Raw genomic sequence first — 18718 nt, 5'->3', positions numbered from 1 at the left:
GACTGGTGAAACCGGATGGCAACACCAGGCTCCTGCCAAATCAGACTGGAGCCTGGTGTTGCCATCCGGTTTCACCAGTCCTCAGTCAAATCGTCCAACCCATGCTAGCATGGAAAGCGGACGTTAAACGATGATGATGATGATAGATAGATAGATAGATATAGATAGGTAGATAGATAGATAGATGACCCATGATATGGCTGTTCCCAATGTATGAGACATTCTGTCACCCCTTTACTCACCTGAGATGTGTGAGGAAGTGTCAAAGATAAACAACCCCACAAAAATCTCACTTCGTGGAGTTAATTACTGTTCTATCATTGAGTTTGATGTATGGAGTAAATTGATTCCCAAAGCATGCAAGATGGATGTGTAAATCTAACAATATCAAATTAAGTCAATTTGCAAAACCACTTTGTTTCCAATACCATCAAGGTACTTGATTATGGCAGCAATACTTCTGATCTTCAGGTCGATACCCCTGAGAAAGCACTTACTGATAATTACCCAGTTCACTCTTGGAAGCATTTATTAACCTAGATTTGAAGTTGGAGACGAAATTGGCTCTATTTTCACTGGTTTTCATGTTAACTTCATGAGTTTCTTTGTAAAAAGTCTATGTATTGGGATGTCTAGGTTTTATCTTCAAGGATATGTATATATTTTGGGGGAGATTGCTCAATATCATGTAGATGTTGGAAGTTTATTAGGAAGGAGTGATATAATATGAAAGTTTCACCATTTTTAAAATCATACCTATGAAGTAAGATTCAAAATTATCTACCACTTTCAAATGAGGGGAGCACTTTCCATGTTTTGAATCAGTATTTGTAAATAGGTTTCCTCAACACACAATAGGATTTTAACAAGAAGGCTGCGAGCTGGCAGAAACGTTAGCACACCGGGCGAAATGCTTAGCAGTATTTCTTCTGCCGTTATGTTCTGAGTTCAAATTTCGCCAAGGTTGACTTTGCTTTTCATCCTTTCGGCGTCGATAAATTAAGTACCAGTTATGCACTGGGGGTCGATGTAATCGACTTAATCCCTTGTTTGTCCCCTCTATGTTTAGCCCCTTGTGGGCAGTAGCGAAATAAGGATTTTAACAACATGTGAATATCAAAGAAAAAGGCTGCTTGAGAAAACCTATTGAGTCAAGTAAAATTGCTGTTATGGCCGATGCCAGTACCGCCTGACCAGCACCCGTGCCAGTGGCACATAAAAAAACATCATTCAAGTGTGGTCAATGCCAGTGCTGGCTGGCTGGCCCTCGTGCTGGTGGCACATAAAAAGCACCCTCATGGCTGGCCAGTAACGTATTTTTCTGCAATAAATGGATAATTTATCCTGATCTCGCTATTTATAGCATTATCACACGTTTGAGAAATAAATTTATTTCTGTATCTTACAATACATCTCAACGCTTCTAAAAAAAAAAAAAAAAAAAAAAAAAAAAGAACAAACTTTGTTTGTTTACTTTCATCGTAAAAGTTGAATGTGAAAATAATTTTAAAGTTTTAAAATAAAACTTATATTAAAAGCAAGTAAAGAAGTATATATATTTTATGCTATTGTATGACATGCCATCAGGGTGTTAGAGAAGTGGCCAACAGGTTGACAGCTAGTATCTTATTAGTATTGGATTCTACCTTAAGCAAGATGCTTAGCTTTATTTGGTCCAATCTACTTAGCAGTAGAAAAGTTTGCAACAGTTTGCAAATATGCTGGCATACAAGAACTTTGTCTTAAAAAACAGAAATCATGTTTTTAATCAGGTCATCACTATAAATTACAAAGGCATTGCATAATTGATCAGTGTTTCATTAGCTTATAAAACTAAACTTACATCTTCCTCAAAACAAAACCAATTACAGACTAGCAACATATCCAGAAGTGATGCTGCCAGCTGGCTAAATGCTTTGAAAACTGTGGTACTTCCCACAAATCCTTATTTCATTAAGTAGCAGTGCTAAATAAAATTAAAAGAAAGTATATACATACATTATACAGAAATTAAATCACACACACACACACAATGTATTTCTGAACACCTGCTTTCATTTTCATTTTATAACATTACAAAAATAGAATACAAGTTTGTATTTGGAAAGTCATCAAAGTCTAGTGTCAAGGTTATTGGTCATTAACAGCCATTATTGTCATGTTCTCTTGGCTTTGGCAGCGGCAGACTGTGCCATTTTTTTGGCGCGTACCATTTCAACCAATTCCTGAAAAATAACAAAACAAGTTTGAAATTTCCAAAGATTTGAATAATTAAAATTAGTTTTGTGGACAAGAGCATAAGAGTAAATTATTCAAAGGAATATAGGAGAATGAATCAACTGATATTCAATATATCATCTGCTGACCATAATTAAAATGAGAAAAATTTCAGTTCCCAATACTAGGGAACTGACCCATATGCAGCATAGTTCCACTAATCTAGAACCCTTGAGACCTGAGCAGTGCCAAATTATCAACTATGTGTTCAGTATATTGAAATTCAGTCTTAAAAATAAACAACAAAATCATGTTTTTTAATGAAATCATTAAACAGGTCTCAGTGTTTACAGATTTCTTTTCACTGAACAAATTAAGCCTTGTCATCTTTTTAAAGTGTCCAAACCATCAAGCTATTAACATACAACTCTCCATGATATCCTTATGTAACTGCTTGTTATTTTCAATGATCATAGACACTGAAATCAACATACTCTCTGATAGCTTTGTGCTAAAGCACATGTATATAACACTGAATCTAGTTCAGGAAGTTTTGATCTGTCTAATGTTTGTTGCACATTAACACCGTAAATCAGCCATAAATTGTATCAAGTGATCTCTTTGTTTCAAAGCCATAAATTATTGAAGAATGTACATCGTGTCCACACACAATAGTGGTCCAGTTTCACCTCTTTTCAAACATTATATCATTTCAATTTATTAGTACAATGGAAATGTTAAATGCTTCCTTTTCACACCTTTCCTAAATTGGTTACTTTTATAAACTTTAGAAACTATGGATGGACAGTCTGTGAGCTGATCAAGGTAGATATAAACATTTAGATGAAGGCCAGTACTTATTTTCACTTTAAATGTCAAAATGACAAGTGATATTAGCAGTGAGTGAGGGCATATTGGCGAAAATCAGAGAAAAAAAAATTACTTAGATTAGAACTCTTCATTAGCAATGTCAGGGACTGCTTGCTAATCGATAATACATACTTGGAATTTGTTCTCTTTTTACAGCAGGTATCTATTTATAGCTTGAGGAGTTGTTTCACTAAGAGTTAGACATTTTTGTCAAGGACTTGGTACAGTAATGCTGACTGGGTACAAAGGTTAATTACATAAAAACTTTAACTTCCTGAAGTTCAAATGTCACTTTCAAATTTACTTTTTATGCAGTAGTTATAAAAAAATCAGGCTAAACACCATTTTTTTGCTATACACTTTTAACACATCTCACAGTGTGATGTCTTTCAGAGAAAATGAAATGTAAAACATTTCCCTTTAAAATCCAGCCCAAATTACAACTGATTAACATTCACCCTCAATATTCATGATTTATCTCTACAATACCAATATTCCGGATGTAATTCCTCTTTCAATATTACAAACATTAGTGAAAAAAAAGGGAAAGTGTCCTTCACAAGCCATGCCGACTCATAAGGGTCAGTTCCCTGATTTCCATGGCATATATATTTCTCACCGGGATGGGATGCCAGTCCGTCGCAGGATTACTCATTTTTGCCAGCTGAGTGGACTGGAGCAACATGAAATGAAGTGTTTTGCTCAAGAACACGTGTCGCCCTGGTCCACGAACCGAAACCAATCTTATGATCATGAGTCCAACACACTAACCACTAAGTCACACACCTCCAATGTATTGGTAGTGTATTTACTTTATGAGAAATGAGGAATTAGGAATCATTATATAAACATTGCAAGGACAAATGACTACCTTGTATCTTTTTATGCAGTCTTTCTTGCTACGAGATGGAATATTAGCAGCTATCTTCTCCCACCGTTCAGGAACATCAGCTGGATAAGTTTTCAGAGATTGTTCCAACAACTTTTGTTCATCCGATGTCCATGGTGCCGGGTTGGTTCCTTGTTCTCGCATCTGTTGCTCCACTACACCTGGAATGTTTGAAAATATGTGCTGTTTAATTATAGGTCATCCTGGATAAGTATCAAACAAATTTAGAAGGTAAGAAAATGGTCACAAGAAAAACCTTTATACAAAATATATACAAAATGATTATTGGTTAGAATTTTAAAAAAGTTTCAGTATCCTTTATGAAGTAAGTAACTTAAGCAAGGGTCAAGAATTGACACTTCCAAAGAATTTGGTTTTAACATTGTAAAACTGTTAAATTCCTTGATCAGTCCTTCATGTGAATAACCAAGTAAACAACTACTAAATGCAAAACAGACATTAAAACTATTTAAATAGAAGAAAATATATATACAAGGGCATAGCTATACAAGAATGCCTCACGTTAGCTACCGTAATAAACACATTTTTACCAAATGCGAGGAAATGCAGCCTTCAAGGAAATCAGCGATCTATAGTTCAGTTTGTTTTTAAAAGGCTAGCTTCCTTGAAGGCTGCATTTCCTCGCATTCGGTAAAAATGTGTTTATTACAGTAGTCAACGTGAGGCATTCTTGTATAGTTGTGCCCTTATATAAATAGATAAATATGATTTAGGGAAAAACGATAGATTCTTCCCTATGAATTTTTTTCACGATAACTACTTGATAAATTCTTATATAAGAGTTTATCCTATTATTGTCTTAAATAGAAGAAAAGATAGTTTAGGACATAGCTAGAAGATTCTTAAGCATGTCTGCAATTTAAAATTTGAAATGTCTAATTGTGAAATGAAATGATGTCCAGAGAAAAATCAGGTACAATGTAATTCCTACCAAAATTAGAACATCTCAACTCAACACTCAAAACTGAAAAAGAAGCATTTAATTTATTCTATTGACCCTGAAAGAATGAAAGGCAAAGTTGACCTCAGCAGCATTTGAACCCAGAAAGTAAAGATGGACAAAATGCCGCTAAGCAACTTGTCCAACACGGTAATGCCTCTGTCTGCCACCTTCAATAACCATCATCATCATCATCATCGTTTAACGTTCGCTTTCCATGTTGTCATGGGTTGGACCCTTACAATCATAATAATAATAATCCTTTGTATTATAGGCACAAGGCACGTAATAATAATAATAATAATAATAATAATAATAATAATAATAATAATAATAATAATAATCCTTTCTATTATAGGCACAAGGCCTGAAATTTTGTGGGGCGAGGGATAGTAGATTACATCAACCTCAGTGCTTGACTGGTACTTTTTCCATCGACCCCAAAAGGATGAAAAGTAAAGTTGACTTCAGCAGAATTCGAATTCAGAACGTGAAGACAGACATAATGATATTAAGCCTTTTGCCCAGCATGCTAACAATTTTGCCAGCTTGAATAATAGTAACGGATATTAAATATAGAGTAATCAATACCAGGGGCCAGAGTATAAATAATTAATTTTGTAAATTACAATCAGTGTACCACAGTGAATACCATGGGGCTCATACTGTCGGGTCAGGTCTAGTGGCGGTTATCAGTGAGATCCTAACAGCATATTGCTATTAGCTGAAAATAGTTAACAGAAACGCGTTTCATTCAAAATGATAGTTCAAATTTTAGTTTTATTTCAAAATCTAAGGGAAATAACTCATGAACAGACATAAACCTTATTTCCCTCCAACTTAGGTGAATGTGACTGTCACGAGCTACAAGTTTACAACTGCTGAGGGGACAGTTCTATATACAACTGCTGAGGGGACAGTTCTATATACAACTGCTGAGGGGACATACCCACACAGTTTTATAAGAAATGGTAATGACTGATAATAAATGCAACTGATTAAGTGCACACTTACACATTGACATCTCAAGGATTTCCTTGGTGAGCAGATGTGATTGCTGTGTTGTCAGATGCATTTTTCTAGCATGTTTCCATCTCTTTAAGTTAGAAAATAACAGATTTTAAGGGTAAGGAACTAATGTAAGGGTCCACTTACTTTCATAGCGTTGGCTAATGCGACCTTCGGCTGGAACTGCGCTGGTACAGCCTTTTGTATGATGCTTTTCAAAAACCTCAAAAGCTTTCTTCTGAGCCTCTTCTTTCAAGGAAAAATCTATGAAACGAAATATTAGGATAAGATATACAAATTATAAACGCACATATCATTATCATCATCATCATCATAATTTAACATCTATCTTCCATGCTGGCATGCGTTGGATAGCTTGACTGAGGGATCTGAGGCTAGCATCTTGCTCCAATGCCTGGAAATTGCCTGGTTGATTGTAGATTAAGGCAGAACTATAAATGAAAAGCAGTATCAAATGTGACATTTGCTTGAGAGAAAAATTTTGCTTTAAGGAAGTAATAGTTTGAATAAAAGAACTGAATTGTTAGCAGCTTCTATACATGCAACTAAATATCCTTTGTGTATGTAAAAGCTTCCTTGACCTTCAACTATGTTTAAGGAGAAAAATGTTTACTTCAAAATCTTTTCAAAGACATTGTTTTTAACATATTGCTTATATAACAATGCAATTTCATAAGAGGATAACCCTTCAAGTGATTTCCCTCATATGAGGCTTAAAGCCCAAATGATATGATTAGTTCAAATTAAAACAAAGTTATCTGGAACATTCCAAATATAAAGAAATTAAGTAAAGCAACTGAATCTCATTATTTAATATTCTACAAACATTAAAATTATATTTGGTGGTAAGCAACAAAAACTGTCGATACAGCCAAGAGATAACGACAATCAAAATGGAAGTTAAAATAAAGCCATTTAATACGGAGGGAGCAAGAAATTAATTAAAAGAGTAAATAAAATATGGTCATTACAACTGATAGCCTACAACAAATGAAACATTTGCTACATTTTTGCAGAGCATAGATCTGCACTATCTATCTATCAATCAATCAATCAATCAATCAATCACACACTTTCTCTCTCTCTCTCTCTCTCTCTCTCTCTCTCTCTCTCTCTCTCTCTCTCTCTCTCTTTGTGTGTGTATGTGTGTGTGTGTGTGTGCGTGCATGCACATGTGTGTGTGTGAACATAGTTGTAAATTCCAAACAGCAAATTCAGCAAAGCAGAAACTATAATTTTAAGAAGTACTTTACCATTCTTTTGTAATTCTTTAGCTTTCTTTAAAACATCTCTAGCTGTTTTTCTACTTCCTTCTACATGCTGGATAATGAAATTCGCAATGACTTCCCATCTATAATTCGAAAAAGAAAAATTCAAGAACTGAAAATTTAAGTTTTGTCTTTTCTTTATCAAAGGTGTTATCATAAAACTGTCCTTCTTATCAACGTAATTTTAATGTCCATTTGTCCATCTTTGGATAGGTTTCACATGTCTGCTGTACTCCATCACTTCAGATAAAATAATGCAAGAACAAATAAATTAAGACGCCTCAGTAGAGTTTGAAGTCTTGAAACAGCCAGATGTTTAAAACATTAAGATATATCTGTCAGTTAATGAAACTACATTAAATCTAGACAGATACTAACAATGTTCAAGCCATTAAATTGGTGTCATTTTATACTAATTTACTAATTATTTTTGAAATTAAATCTAGCTTCAGAGTATCTTTAATGAACCTTAACTGCATGAAATATTGTGTAGTTAAAATGAAAAGCATAAATGACAGTCAAAACTCCAGCACTGCAACTAAATAAAAAATATTTAAACATAGGTGCAGCTATGGCTGTGTAGTAAGAAGTTTCTTTCCGTTCTCTGTGTCGGTGTTTGTCCTCCACCACAGTTTGACAACTAGTGTTGATGTGTTTAGGTCCCTGTAACTTAGCAGTTTAGCAAAAGAGACCAATAGAATATGTACCAGGTTTTACAAAGAAATAAATAAGTACTGGAGGTTGATGTGTTTGACTAAAAATTCTTCAAAGCAGTGTTTTCAATAATAACAGTTATAGAACAGACATTATGATATAAAATGTGGGTTGAATCACACAAAAGGACACATTCAGAGAAACAAGTGCAGACAAACCTATCTCTGGTACCAGCTGGAAATAAATTCACACCAGTCACCATAAACTGCATTTCAAGTTCAGTCCAGTCCTTACTGACTTGAGAAACTTCATTGGACGACTGTTTCTGAAGTACTTCTAATTGCTTCTTCTTCTCTTCCTCCATTTGTTCCTTCAATTCCTTTACCTGCAATTAGGAAGAGAAACACAGGTATAACTAGAGAAAACACTCAAATATAGCAAAAGGAAGGGGCTACATCTATTTAACACAACCAACAAGTGTAACATTGGGAACCAGATATTGTTTTAACAGTTAAGGTTTCTTCAACAACCATTTTACAAACACTAATAAGTCATTAAGCTACATTACTGCAAATTTTTCTATTTGTTGTATACCATTTCCATTTGAATTAAGCAGACGAACCTATCTATCTTTCTTGTATCTCAAGTGCTTCTTATAATTTACTAAACCCTTTCCTGCCCAGTATTTCAATCCCGCCAAACTCCATTTCAATCCAAGTTTCTCTTTAAATGTAAGTTACAATAACTGTACTAACCTCATTTAGTTATTCCTCTTTCTCAATTAATGCAGACCTGAAAAGCTAATGGACACTCATGCTTTGTATACTTTTAAAAATATATATCAAAATGCTATTTACTGATTTAAAAAACAGCAGTCAAAAATAGCTGCATTTCTCTGGAGTCAAAAATAGCTGCATCATATATTTATTTATCTATTTATTGTTATTACTAATATCATTATTATTATTATTATTTAAATGGTGGCAAGGTGGCAGAATTGTTAGCACGTTGGGTGAAATGCTTAGCAGTAGTTCGTTTGTTGCTACATTCTGAGATCAAATTCCACCAAGGCTGACTTTGCCTTTCATCCTTTCGGGGTCGATAAATTAAGTACCAGTCACATACTGGGGTCGATATCAATGATTGTCCCTCTCCCCACAAAAATCCAGGCCTTGCACCTATAGAAGAAAGGATGATTATTATTATTATTATTATTATTATTATTATTTAAGGTGGAAAACTGGCAGAATTGTAAGCATGCTGAGCAAAATGCTTAGTGGCATTTCATTCGACTTCACATTTCTGAGTTCAAGTTCCACCAAGGCCAACTTTTCCTTTCATCCTTCCAGGGTTGATAAAATAAGTACCTGTTAAACGATGGGGTTGATGTAATCGACTTAACCCCTCCCCTGAACTTATTTGAAACTAGTATTATTTTTGTTATTGTATCAGCATTACACAGGTGTGAATTGCTCTTAAGTTTTGTTTGGAGTGCTTTAAAAGCCTGCATCTGATCATTTTTGTCCTCTCGTGTTGCTGAACTGATCAGGATCATAAAGAACTGCATAATTCCATTTCATTTTACCACTAAAATTTCTTTACATCCCCATAACTTAGCAGGTTGGCAATAGACCAACAGAATAAGTACCAGGCTAAAAGAAAAAAAGGACTAGGGTCAATTTGTTCAGCCAACCCCTTCAAGGCAGTTCCCCCAGCATAGCCACAGTTCAATGACTGAAACAAGTAACTGATAAAAGATACAATACATACATTTTCAAGAAAAGCCTTTTTGGCAACTTCTTTGTCTCCAGAGTTCAATGCTTCATTCAGAGATTGCAATCTAGAAAAAAAGAGAACATACATGAAATAAAATTAAAACTTATTTTAAACAAAATATTATATTTACTTTATATTGTCCACCAGATGCCTCAAATCATGTTAAATTTGAGGAAAGTTGTAGAATAATTTTAAAAAAAGTATTAATGAAACTTTGCCAACTCTATCAATGCACTTCTGTTGGACAAGTTCAACTTCCTCAACATCAAATAACTCACAGAGAACATAATCTTTGGAAAGTCATACCAAGAACAGAATCAAGCAGAATCTCTACTTAATCTTATAAAACGATGATCATGGAACTAATAAAACTATGTCTGATCAAGAGCTTTGCTAATAACATGGGATTCAGCTACAACTGACATCTCTAATGGTGGCCAGACTAATTGGAGAAACAAAAGAAATTTTATTGGGGCATGAAGGGTCATGCCTCTACCTAACAAACAATTAAGACTTACAATTCCTGCATCAGTTGTGTTCATGGAAGAAAATGATGAAGACACCAGCAGTAATTATGATAATAATAATAGTGCCCTGATGCAGTACTAAGCAGTGGCCTTCATTGCTTTTGATCTTAACTGATTGGAAGTGTTATCAGGTACATGTTTCGTCTTCTCAGTTGCTTGACCTTAACCAGGTGAGCATGTCCCTTAATGGCTGACGATATGTGCATCTTTGATTACGAGCAAATGTGAGGAAGCATCATAGCCATGTGTTGAGAGGAATTCTTTGGGGATTGAATAATTCACCCCTGGAAACAAGGGTGTTTCATTCATCATCCTTAAACAAATTTTATTCAGGGACCTTTTAAGCAAGATGGGCTACTCGACCTGAAGAAAATTGTAACTGGGCCCCACCTGCAAGGTCATGTACTGTTTATCTTGATATGAGATCACCATGTTGTGCACATATGGTTGTGATGCATGTGCCTGGTGTACGCTTATCAAACAGGTAGTCATGAGGGGTATATTGAGCTTCGTACATTTGTACCCCAATCTTACTTTGATGGCATGCACTGCTCTCTCACTCAGTAATAATAATAATAATAATAATAATATTACCAACACTAATGATAACAGAGGGGTTTATCATCAATGAGGTGATGCAAATGACAAAGAAGAAAATTTTGCACTTAACAATACTCACCTTGAAACACTCAGAAGTTCAGCAAGTTTCTCAACTTCTTCCATATGGTTAACTTTTTCATTTTCATTAGAAGCAAAATAATCATTCTCCTGCGAATAAAGATATCACAAGGCTGTAATAATATATATACACACAAGTCTGCCTATGTATACATACTGTGGGGGGGAGTATGTGTGGGGAGGGCTGGTAGATGGTGTATGTGGTTAGGTGGGTGTGTCTCTTGTGTAGTCATAAGTTTCCTTTAGAGTTACATGGTTAGGAATTTGGTCTTATTGCATGGATGATGTTGGTTGATGTCTTCTTATAGCTGTGAGATGACCAATACATTGTGAATGAAACCGATACATGTAGATGTGTATGCAAGGGTGAGTTCATATTGTCCCTTTGTTATCTTGCTTGGAATCAAGTGATGACTGGGGTCAAGGAGGACAACTATCAGATGAGAACTGCCTCACCATAGTCTTGCCTGAACCATGCAAGCAGTGGGTGCAGCCACTGGTTCTCCAGACCTCAGTAAAATGGTCCAACCCATGCCAGCATGGAAAACGGACATTAAACGATGATGATGATGATCATGATTATTATGATTCACACACACACACACACACACACACACACACACACACACACACATGCATATATACACATATATAGAGAGAGAGATGGGGAGGCATGTGTATGTTTAAATATATGTTTATGTAAATATATACACATACATACACACAATGTTATGAGTGTATATGTTTGTGTGTATATACACAGTCAGACAGTCCAAGCTTTTTGCCAAAGTTGGAGAAAAAACATTCACTACTACATAGTAAATTAATGAAGAAGCCCAAATATTGTTATTGAACTTTAAAACCGTGAATTAAGCATAGTTAGCAAAAATATTTTAGAGGCAATTATCACATAAAAGTTAATCAAGCTACAAATTTACCTTTAAGAAAAAAATAACCCATTTCTACTCAATTGTTTTAGGCAAGTAGATAATAAATGTTAAATCAAATCTACTCTGTTAGACAGAATTTTCCCTGTTCATTTTGAAGCACTTTCTTTATACTGAACAGTTTGATACAACTCAGTGAAATTAGTATCATCATGGCAGGGCTCTGATCTATTTGGAGTTATGTACTAGTGTGATGAGGCTTAGGCCGGTAGGATTATCTTGCTTTGTTTCTCATCAGAGGCTGCTTCATTTTTCACCAGCTTGATAGCCTCAAGAAAGACTATATTAATGCATTTCAAAAGTTTAGCTTGAAATAAACACTATCAACATCATTGTAGTTGATATTTTGGACATTACATTAGATCTAAACACAGGTAAATATTGCCTTCACAGAGAATGTACAATGGTAAAGGAACTTAGTAATTTATATCAGTTTTTAATAAATTTAATTCAGCAATATTAATAGCCAAAAACATAGATAGAGTCAGATCTTACCTTAACAATATTCCTAAGAATTTTTTTCTCTTTCTTCAATACTTTCCGCAGAGCATCTTTCTCTTTTTTCACAGCAGCAGCCTTAAAGAAGACAATACAAAGAAAAACACTGATTTCTACAGAAAGTCAACTGAATGGTGGTTTATGGAACCAAAACTTAACAATATTGCCCAATCATTCTTACAGAGTTTAGTACTCCATAACCTTGTTTACCAAGCATATAATTGGTACTATACATAGGTAGGTATTGCTCACAGGCATAAGCTGTGATTTTTTTTCCTTTTGTATCAGCTGATAGTAGTAAGTTGAAATCACTCAATGAACCAAATTTAATATATTAGTAGCATATCCAATAAGAGAAGTTTCTCAAGTAATCAAGTAATTACTTCCAAGAAAGCTCAGATAAAGCCTAAAACAATGCAATATTATTTATTAAACAACAAGAAAGCAAAGAAGTACTGTGAGTGTAAGGAAGAATCTTTTTTTTTTTCAGGGGCATTGCAGGAGGCGATCTTGTGTTATGATGAAAGGTCAGAGGATGTCTCTCTGTCACACTCGAACTTTTCATCATCTGACACAAGATCAATTCCTCTAATGCCCCGCCACCTCCTCTCTCAAAAGTTCTTTGTCTTGCAAGTTACTTGATGATCCTGCTAGTGTTGTTGTCAAGTAAAAAACATCCAGTCCAAACTGTAAAGTGGTTGGCATTTAGAAGGGCATCCAGCTGTAAAAAAAACCATGCCAAAACTGACTTCACCTCTGTTGGTACCACGTAAAAAGCACTCAGTACATTCTGCAAGGTGGTTGGTGATAGGAAGGGCACACAGCCGTAAAAACCATGCAAAAACAAACACAGTAGCCTGGTGTAGTCTTCTACCTGGCCATCTCCGTCCAACCCATTTCAGCATGGAAAACGGACATTACACAATGATGATGATGATGATGATGATGATGATGATGATGACACTAGAACACTTTTGTTACTATAAACTACTGATCATGGATTGCGAGGAACACAATGTATCTGACAAGGAAATCAATACATAATCTTGTTGTAAGTAGTTACAACCTTTTAACTTCAACCCCTTACAAAATGAAACTGGGTTAATTCTAATTTGTTAGTTTGAAGAAATTGGTCTACTTTTATTGACTTCCTTGCGTGGCTGGGGAAGAAAACTTTGTAAAGTTATGAGGTAAATATGGTTAACGTTCAGTTTAAATAAATGGAATTAATACTGTGACAAGTATTGTAACAATTGTAGATTCATGGGAAAATGATTCAACAGATTGGTCTCTATTTCAATTTCAAGCTATTTCCCTTACAAAGCTAGTATTTTCACAAGTTAAAAGTTCCCATAGATGTATGAAGCTTCATTCTAAACTAAAAAAATTTACAATTATAAAATCTTATTCAAGGTTTTGAGTTCAAAACCTGCAAAGCTTCCAAAGTACTTGGTATCGTTCATTTCTTATAAACAAATGAAATAATAATACCACCATCATTAATACTAGTGAGTAGCACTAAGTAAGAAGTTCTTAGTAATTCCCTAATTTGATTCCATTTGCCAACATTAATGTCCATGAGAAAGACAATAGCGTCATACTAACTCAATCTCATTTACAAAAATTAGTAGCAACTCATGCTGTCCATTTAACAATCATCACCTAGATTTTTGATACCATTGGCAGAGTTTGCACTGCTGAAACCATTTGGGCCAAGCCTGCAATCAGAGGATAACTTCTACCATCCAGTCTCAGAGGAACTGTAAAAGTATCAAGCATGCTACCCTCCCGTTTTTGACAGAACTATAAATAACAGAACATATCAACAAGAAATTAATTACTATCAGTAAAATCTCACACCAATGTTAGCTGCAATAATATTTAACCTTCATTAGGAGCAGCTTGGTGACCAAGCTATCTAAATTAAATTTTTTTATCACATAAAGCTCTGAAAAAGACAAAATATATATCTATACAATGCTATCAAGTGTTTGGTTGGTTATCTCAATGGCATAAATTTGTTCAAATACATCTGGCTCTTGTGCGGGTGACACATAAAAGCACCCACTACACTCTCTGAGTGGTTGGCGTTAGGAAGGGCATCCAGCTGTAGAAACTCTGCCAAATCAGATTGGAGGCTGGTGTTGCCATCCGGTTTCACCAGTCCTCAGTCAAATCGTCCAACCCATGCTAGCATGGAAAGCGGACGTTAAACGATGATGATGATGATGATGACATCTGACCAAAACTACTCAGTAAAAAAAGAACTTACAGCTTGCCTAGCAGCTTCTTCTTCAGCTTCTTTTTTTCTCCTTTCTTCTGCAAGTGCTTCTTGCCTGATCTAAAAATAACAGCTCATGTATTATAAAACAAAGAATTTAGGTGTAAATTCATAAAATAGAAACCTAGAAATATTAAAAATGGAATAAGTAAATCTAAATTAATGCAATGGATACATTAACAGAAAATCAGTATTAATTAAAAGACCTTACTAGTAAAAGAATTAGCTTTAGAAAAAAAATGACTTAACAGACAAGAAATCACTGTAGTCAAATGGATATGGGATAAGTCTCAACAGAAGTGCTGTAAGTTTATATTTTGGCGCCATGTAAAAGAACTTCATGCCAGTGTCACATTAATGCACCTGTGCCTGTGCTAGTGCCATGTAATAGTACCCAGTATACTTTGTAAAGTGGTTGGCATATTAGGAAGGGCATCCAGCCATAGAAACCATGCCAAATGGGGCCTGGGCAGCTCTGCAGCTGGCCAACTCCTGTCAGTATGGAGAACTGACATTAAAAGATGAAGATGAACTAATGATGAGAAGTAATATGACCAAGGCATGTAACTACTGCCCCACTAAGGAAGAGTGTAGAAAGAAAGTAAGAAATCTGTGGCAGGCAAAGCTAACAAGAAATTGGCATTCAATTTCATGGCTTAGACATTAAAAGTGCAAATGTGGAAAAGATATAAGCAACCATAAAAAGTCCACATTGGCAACATGGCATTTGTATAATCTCCTTACGACCCCTACAAGTTTTGCTCTCACTTTCACCAAGTCAACATAAGTGAGATGGTTTTCACAAATTTCAGATATTTATATATTATTATTGTACCAAGAACTAGATGGCCCTTTTCACAGTCCCTTTCAACCATAAAATAGGCATAAAATTCAAAGTTATTTAAACATACTGACCTAAACAGAGATATTCTTCAGCTAGGCTATAACATCAGAAAACTAAAATATACTGCTTTCGGTTTTTGGCACAAGGCCAGCAATTTCAGGGGAAGGGGCAAGTCAGTTACACTGACCCCAGTGCTTAACTGGTACTTATTTTATCAAGCCCAAAATGGATGAAAGGCAAAGTCGACCTTGGCAGAATTTGAACTCAGAATGTAAAGAGAGATGAAATGTAATTAAGCATTTTGCCCAGTGTGCTAACGATTCTGCCAGTTCGCCCACCTTAGTAAACTAAAATATATTAACCTTGCAGACACTGAGAGAAAAAAGTCAGACATAGTGTACAACCATAGCATTTAAAAATTTAGAAGTGTAAGATAGTTACCCGTTCTTCTTCTTCGGCTTTAGCTCGAGCTGCTTCTTGGCGAGCACGCTTCTGAGCTAATTTCTTCTCTTTCTCTTCTTCTTTAAATTTGTGTACTCTGGGATCACATGCATAGGCATTATCTGCAAACAAAAGAAATTCAACTCAAATATGAAAAATTGCTTATGGCATGAGAAAATAACTTCATGTGTCATTGAATCATATCTAGACTATTTTATACCATTTTCTTCATGCATGATGGAACATTTTTCTTTGAATGTTGGTCTTGTTACTTATCCCCCAACTGTAAGTGCACAACTTATTTTTTGCCAGGCAGAATAACTGGAACAAACAGAAATATGTCAAGAGAACAACACAACACTTGTAGAGAAATTTGAATTTATGACAACATAGTTGATTACCCAACACCTTAACTTCCATCATTATACTTTTCCTTCATCTGAAAATTGATATCTTTTTTTTTTCTACTATGACATTGGAAGTCAAACTTAAATAAGAAAGGAAATAACTGTGCGATTCTCACAGGTATCGGCAATGTTAGTGAAGTAAGATATCTCTCCCTACTGCATTCAGAAATAAATACTACTCACTGGAACTTTATCTCTGGACTCTTACACACTTACCTTAAAATATCATTCTTCAAATAAACAATCACATCATTGAAATCTCAAAGCTACAAGGTAATAATGTATGACTAATTCAAATCAATGTGAATAACGAAGAATTACATTTGACAGAGAACTCTGAATCCTAAAGGGTTAATACTTCTCATTTTCACTATCATTTACAATGTCCTCTCATATCTACCATCAAGCTTCACTCACTTTAGTCACCTTTGTGTACCTCGACACCTACCTCCCCACACCTTATCATCCCCCCCCCCTACTTTCTGATCTATCTTCCTTCCTAAACCACTTCTATTTATCTCACCTCACCCCTTATCTATAGTGGTATTTCCCGCCAACCGTACCTCCACCCTTGTTCATCACTCAATACATCTACCTCTATCCACATCTCTAACCATCTGTTACTCTCTCCTCACACACTTATGAAATTAGCCCCCTCTCCTCCCCACCCCCATCTCACTGATCCACTGCCTGGATCCTCTCTCTCATGCTCACTTTTTTGTACCAAGAGAGTTCTCTCTGGCACTCCATTAATACTATCTTTATCTTCTTCCCATCTACTCCTGCCACTCTTATATAATGCAGGGTAGGCTAGCCATGCTCCTCTTCTACAACAAAATACCTGGCACACAGTCACTTCCATCCCACAAACACTTCTTCCTCTCTTCTGCCATTTAGACAAAGGGGCTTTTTCTGGTTCTTAATCTTGTTAGTTACTTGGCAACATCACTGGTGCCAGTGGTACAAAAAAAAAACACAAAGTGAAATCAATGATGCCAAAGCTAACATTGGAGCTTGACATAGTCATGTAGCTCACTGGATCCTGTCAAACCATCCGACTCATACCAGCATGGAAAATGGACATTAAAGGCCACTGATGAAGCAGCAAGAGGCTTGTTGTATAAAAAGAGGCTTGTTGTACACCACTGAGACAGTGTAACTAAAGGATGCTCAAAGAATGATTGCTCTTCCCTCAGACAGGAAGAAACTTGAGCAAAAGTTTCAGTAAACTACTTGAACAATGCAGAAACAACTCAGTCTCAATAGAAAGTAGGTTCCTTTCTTTCAATCACTTGATTTAGAGGAAACTGTTTCAAGATGTTTTAATGAAGTGAAGAATCCTAAAAATTCTAGACTTAACTATTAATAAGGATCAGTAAAGTTCACAATTATAAGCTGCGTAATTGATGACTGTATAACTGCAGAACTGAACTGAAATCTTCACATGGTAGTGTGGCCATTGCCAGTCCTTTGTGACTGGTCCTCGTGCCAGTAGCACGTAAAAGCACCCACTACACTCTCGGAGTGGTTGGTGTTAGGAAGGGCATCCAGCTGTAGAAACTCTGCCAAATCAGATTGGAGCCTGGTGCAGCCTTCAGGCTTGCCAGTCCTCAGTCAAATCGTCCAACCCATGCAAGCATGGAAAGCGGACGTTAAACGATGATGATGATGATGATGATGTTAGTGAGAGGACAATAAGAAACTATTCTAATGTATAATCCTTTGAAGTGGAAGTCTTCAACAGCCCCAAATGACATAACAGATTACAGAATATTATACTGCTTACAGCTATTTTATTGAAACACAGTCAGAAAAAGTAAAATGTAGGCAATAACAAAGGAATGAAATAGAGTTAGGATATTCTCTGATGTGACAAAACAAATGGAAGGTAAAAGAAGGAAAAAATCACAACAACAGGAAAAGATAGAAAGGTATCAGCAAAACATACACTATCCCCTAATACACTCATAATAGCATATATAAATAGCAAGCAATGGCTACAGCTATTCCACTCCAACTATGCTACTAAGGTAACTAAATAAAGCATAAATTTGGAAATCCCAAAACTTTCCATTTTTCCTGCTTGCCATGAAAATTTTCAGGTTTTCTATCCACATAAGAAACTACATAAAGACTATGTAATGACTTAGGGAACATACCAACTAACTGACGTATTCTGGCCATCTCTTCTTTCTTTCTCTTCTGACGAGCAGCTTTATTCTGTTTTTCAATCCATCTTCTCTCTTCGCGACTAAAAGGAAAAATTAGCAATAACGACTGAATTTCTTCATTCACTAAAGTTTCTAATTTGTAAACAATTGTCTTAAACATATGAAGCATAATCCTTAAGATAAATATGGCAAAGCCTAATGAATTAGTAGTATGAGCTTCAAAAGCACAAAAATATGAGAGAAGAATTCTCCCCATATAT

General features: G+C 35.5%; 1 protein-coding gene across 1 annotated transcript in view; it reads right to left on the bottom strand.

The window, feature by feature from the left end:
* Window positions 1–2035: 2035 nt before the first annotated feature.
* The window catches only part of LOC106881391 (dnaJ homolog subfamily C member 2), a 33073-nt gene continuing 16390 nt past the window's right edge, over window positions 2036–18718 (bottom strand). The window contains exons 8-18 of the mRNA XM_014931767.2: window positions 18447–18538; window positions 15881–16002; window positions 14587–14655; window positions 12312–12392; window positions 10871–10959; window positions 9659–9728; window positions 8107–8273; window positions 7220–7317; window positions 6093–6209; window positions 3959–4137; window positions 2036–2225 (exon numbers count right to left, since the gene is read on the bottom strand). Coding sequence (XP_014787253.1) covers window positions 2157–2225; window positions 3959–4137; window positions 6093–6209; window positions 7220–7317; window positions 8107–8273; window positions 9659–9728; window positions 10871–10959; window positions 12312–12392; window positions 14587–14655; window positions 15881–16002; window positions 18447–18538 — 1153 coding nt within the window. The 3' untranslated portion in view covers window positions 2036–2156. The remainder of the gene's footprint in view (window positions 2226–3958; window positions 4138–6092; window positions 6210–7219; window positions 7318–8106; window positions 8274–9658; window positions 9729–10870; window positions 10960–12311; window positions 12393–14586; window positions 14656–15880; window positions 16003–18446; window positions 18539–18718) is intronic.

Source organism: Octopus bimaculoides, chromosome 10, assembly GCF_001194135.2.
Source record: "Octopus bimaculoides isolate UCB-OBI-ISO-001 chromosome 10, ASM119413v2, whole genome shotgun sequence".
Taxonomy (NCBI): domain Eukaryota; kingdom Metazoa; phylum Mollusca; class Cephalopoda; order Octopoda; family Octopodidae; genus Octopus; species Octopus bimaculoides.
This window is presented reverse-complemented; position numbering and strand designations above follow the sequence as displayed.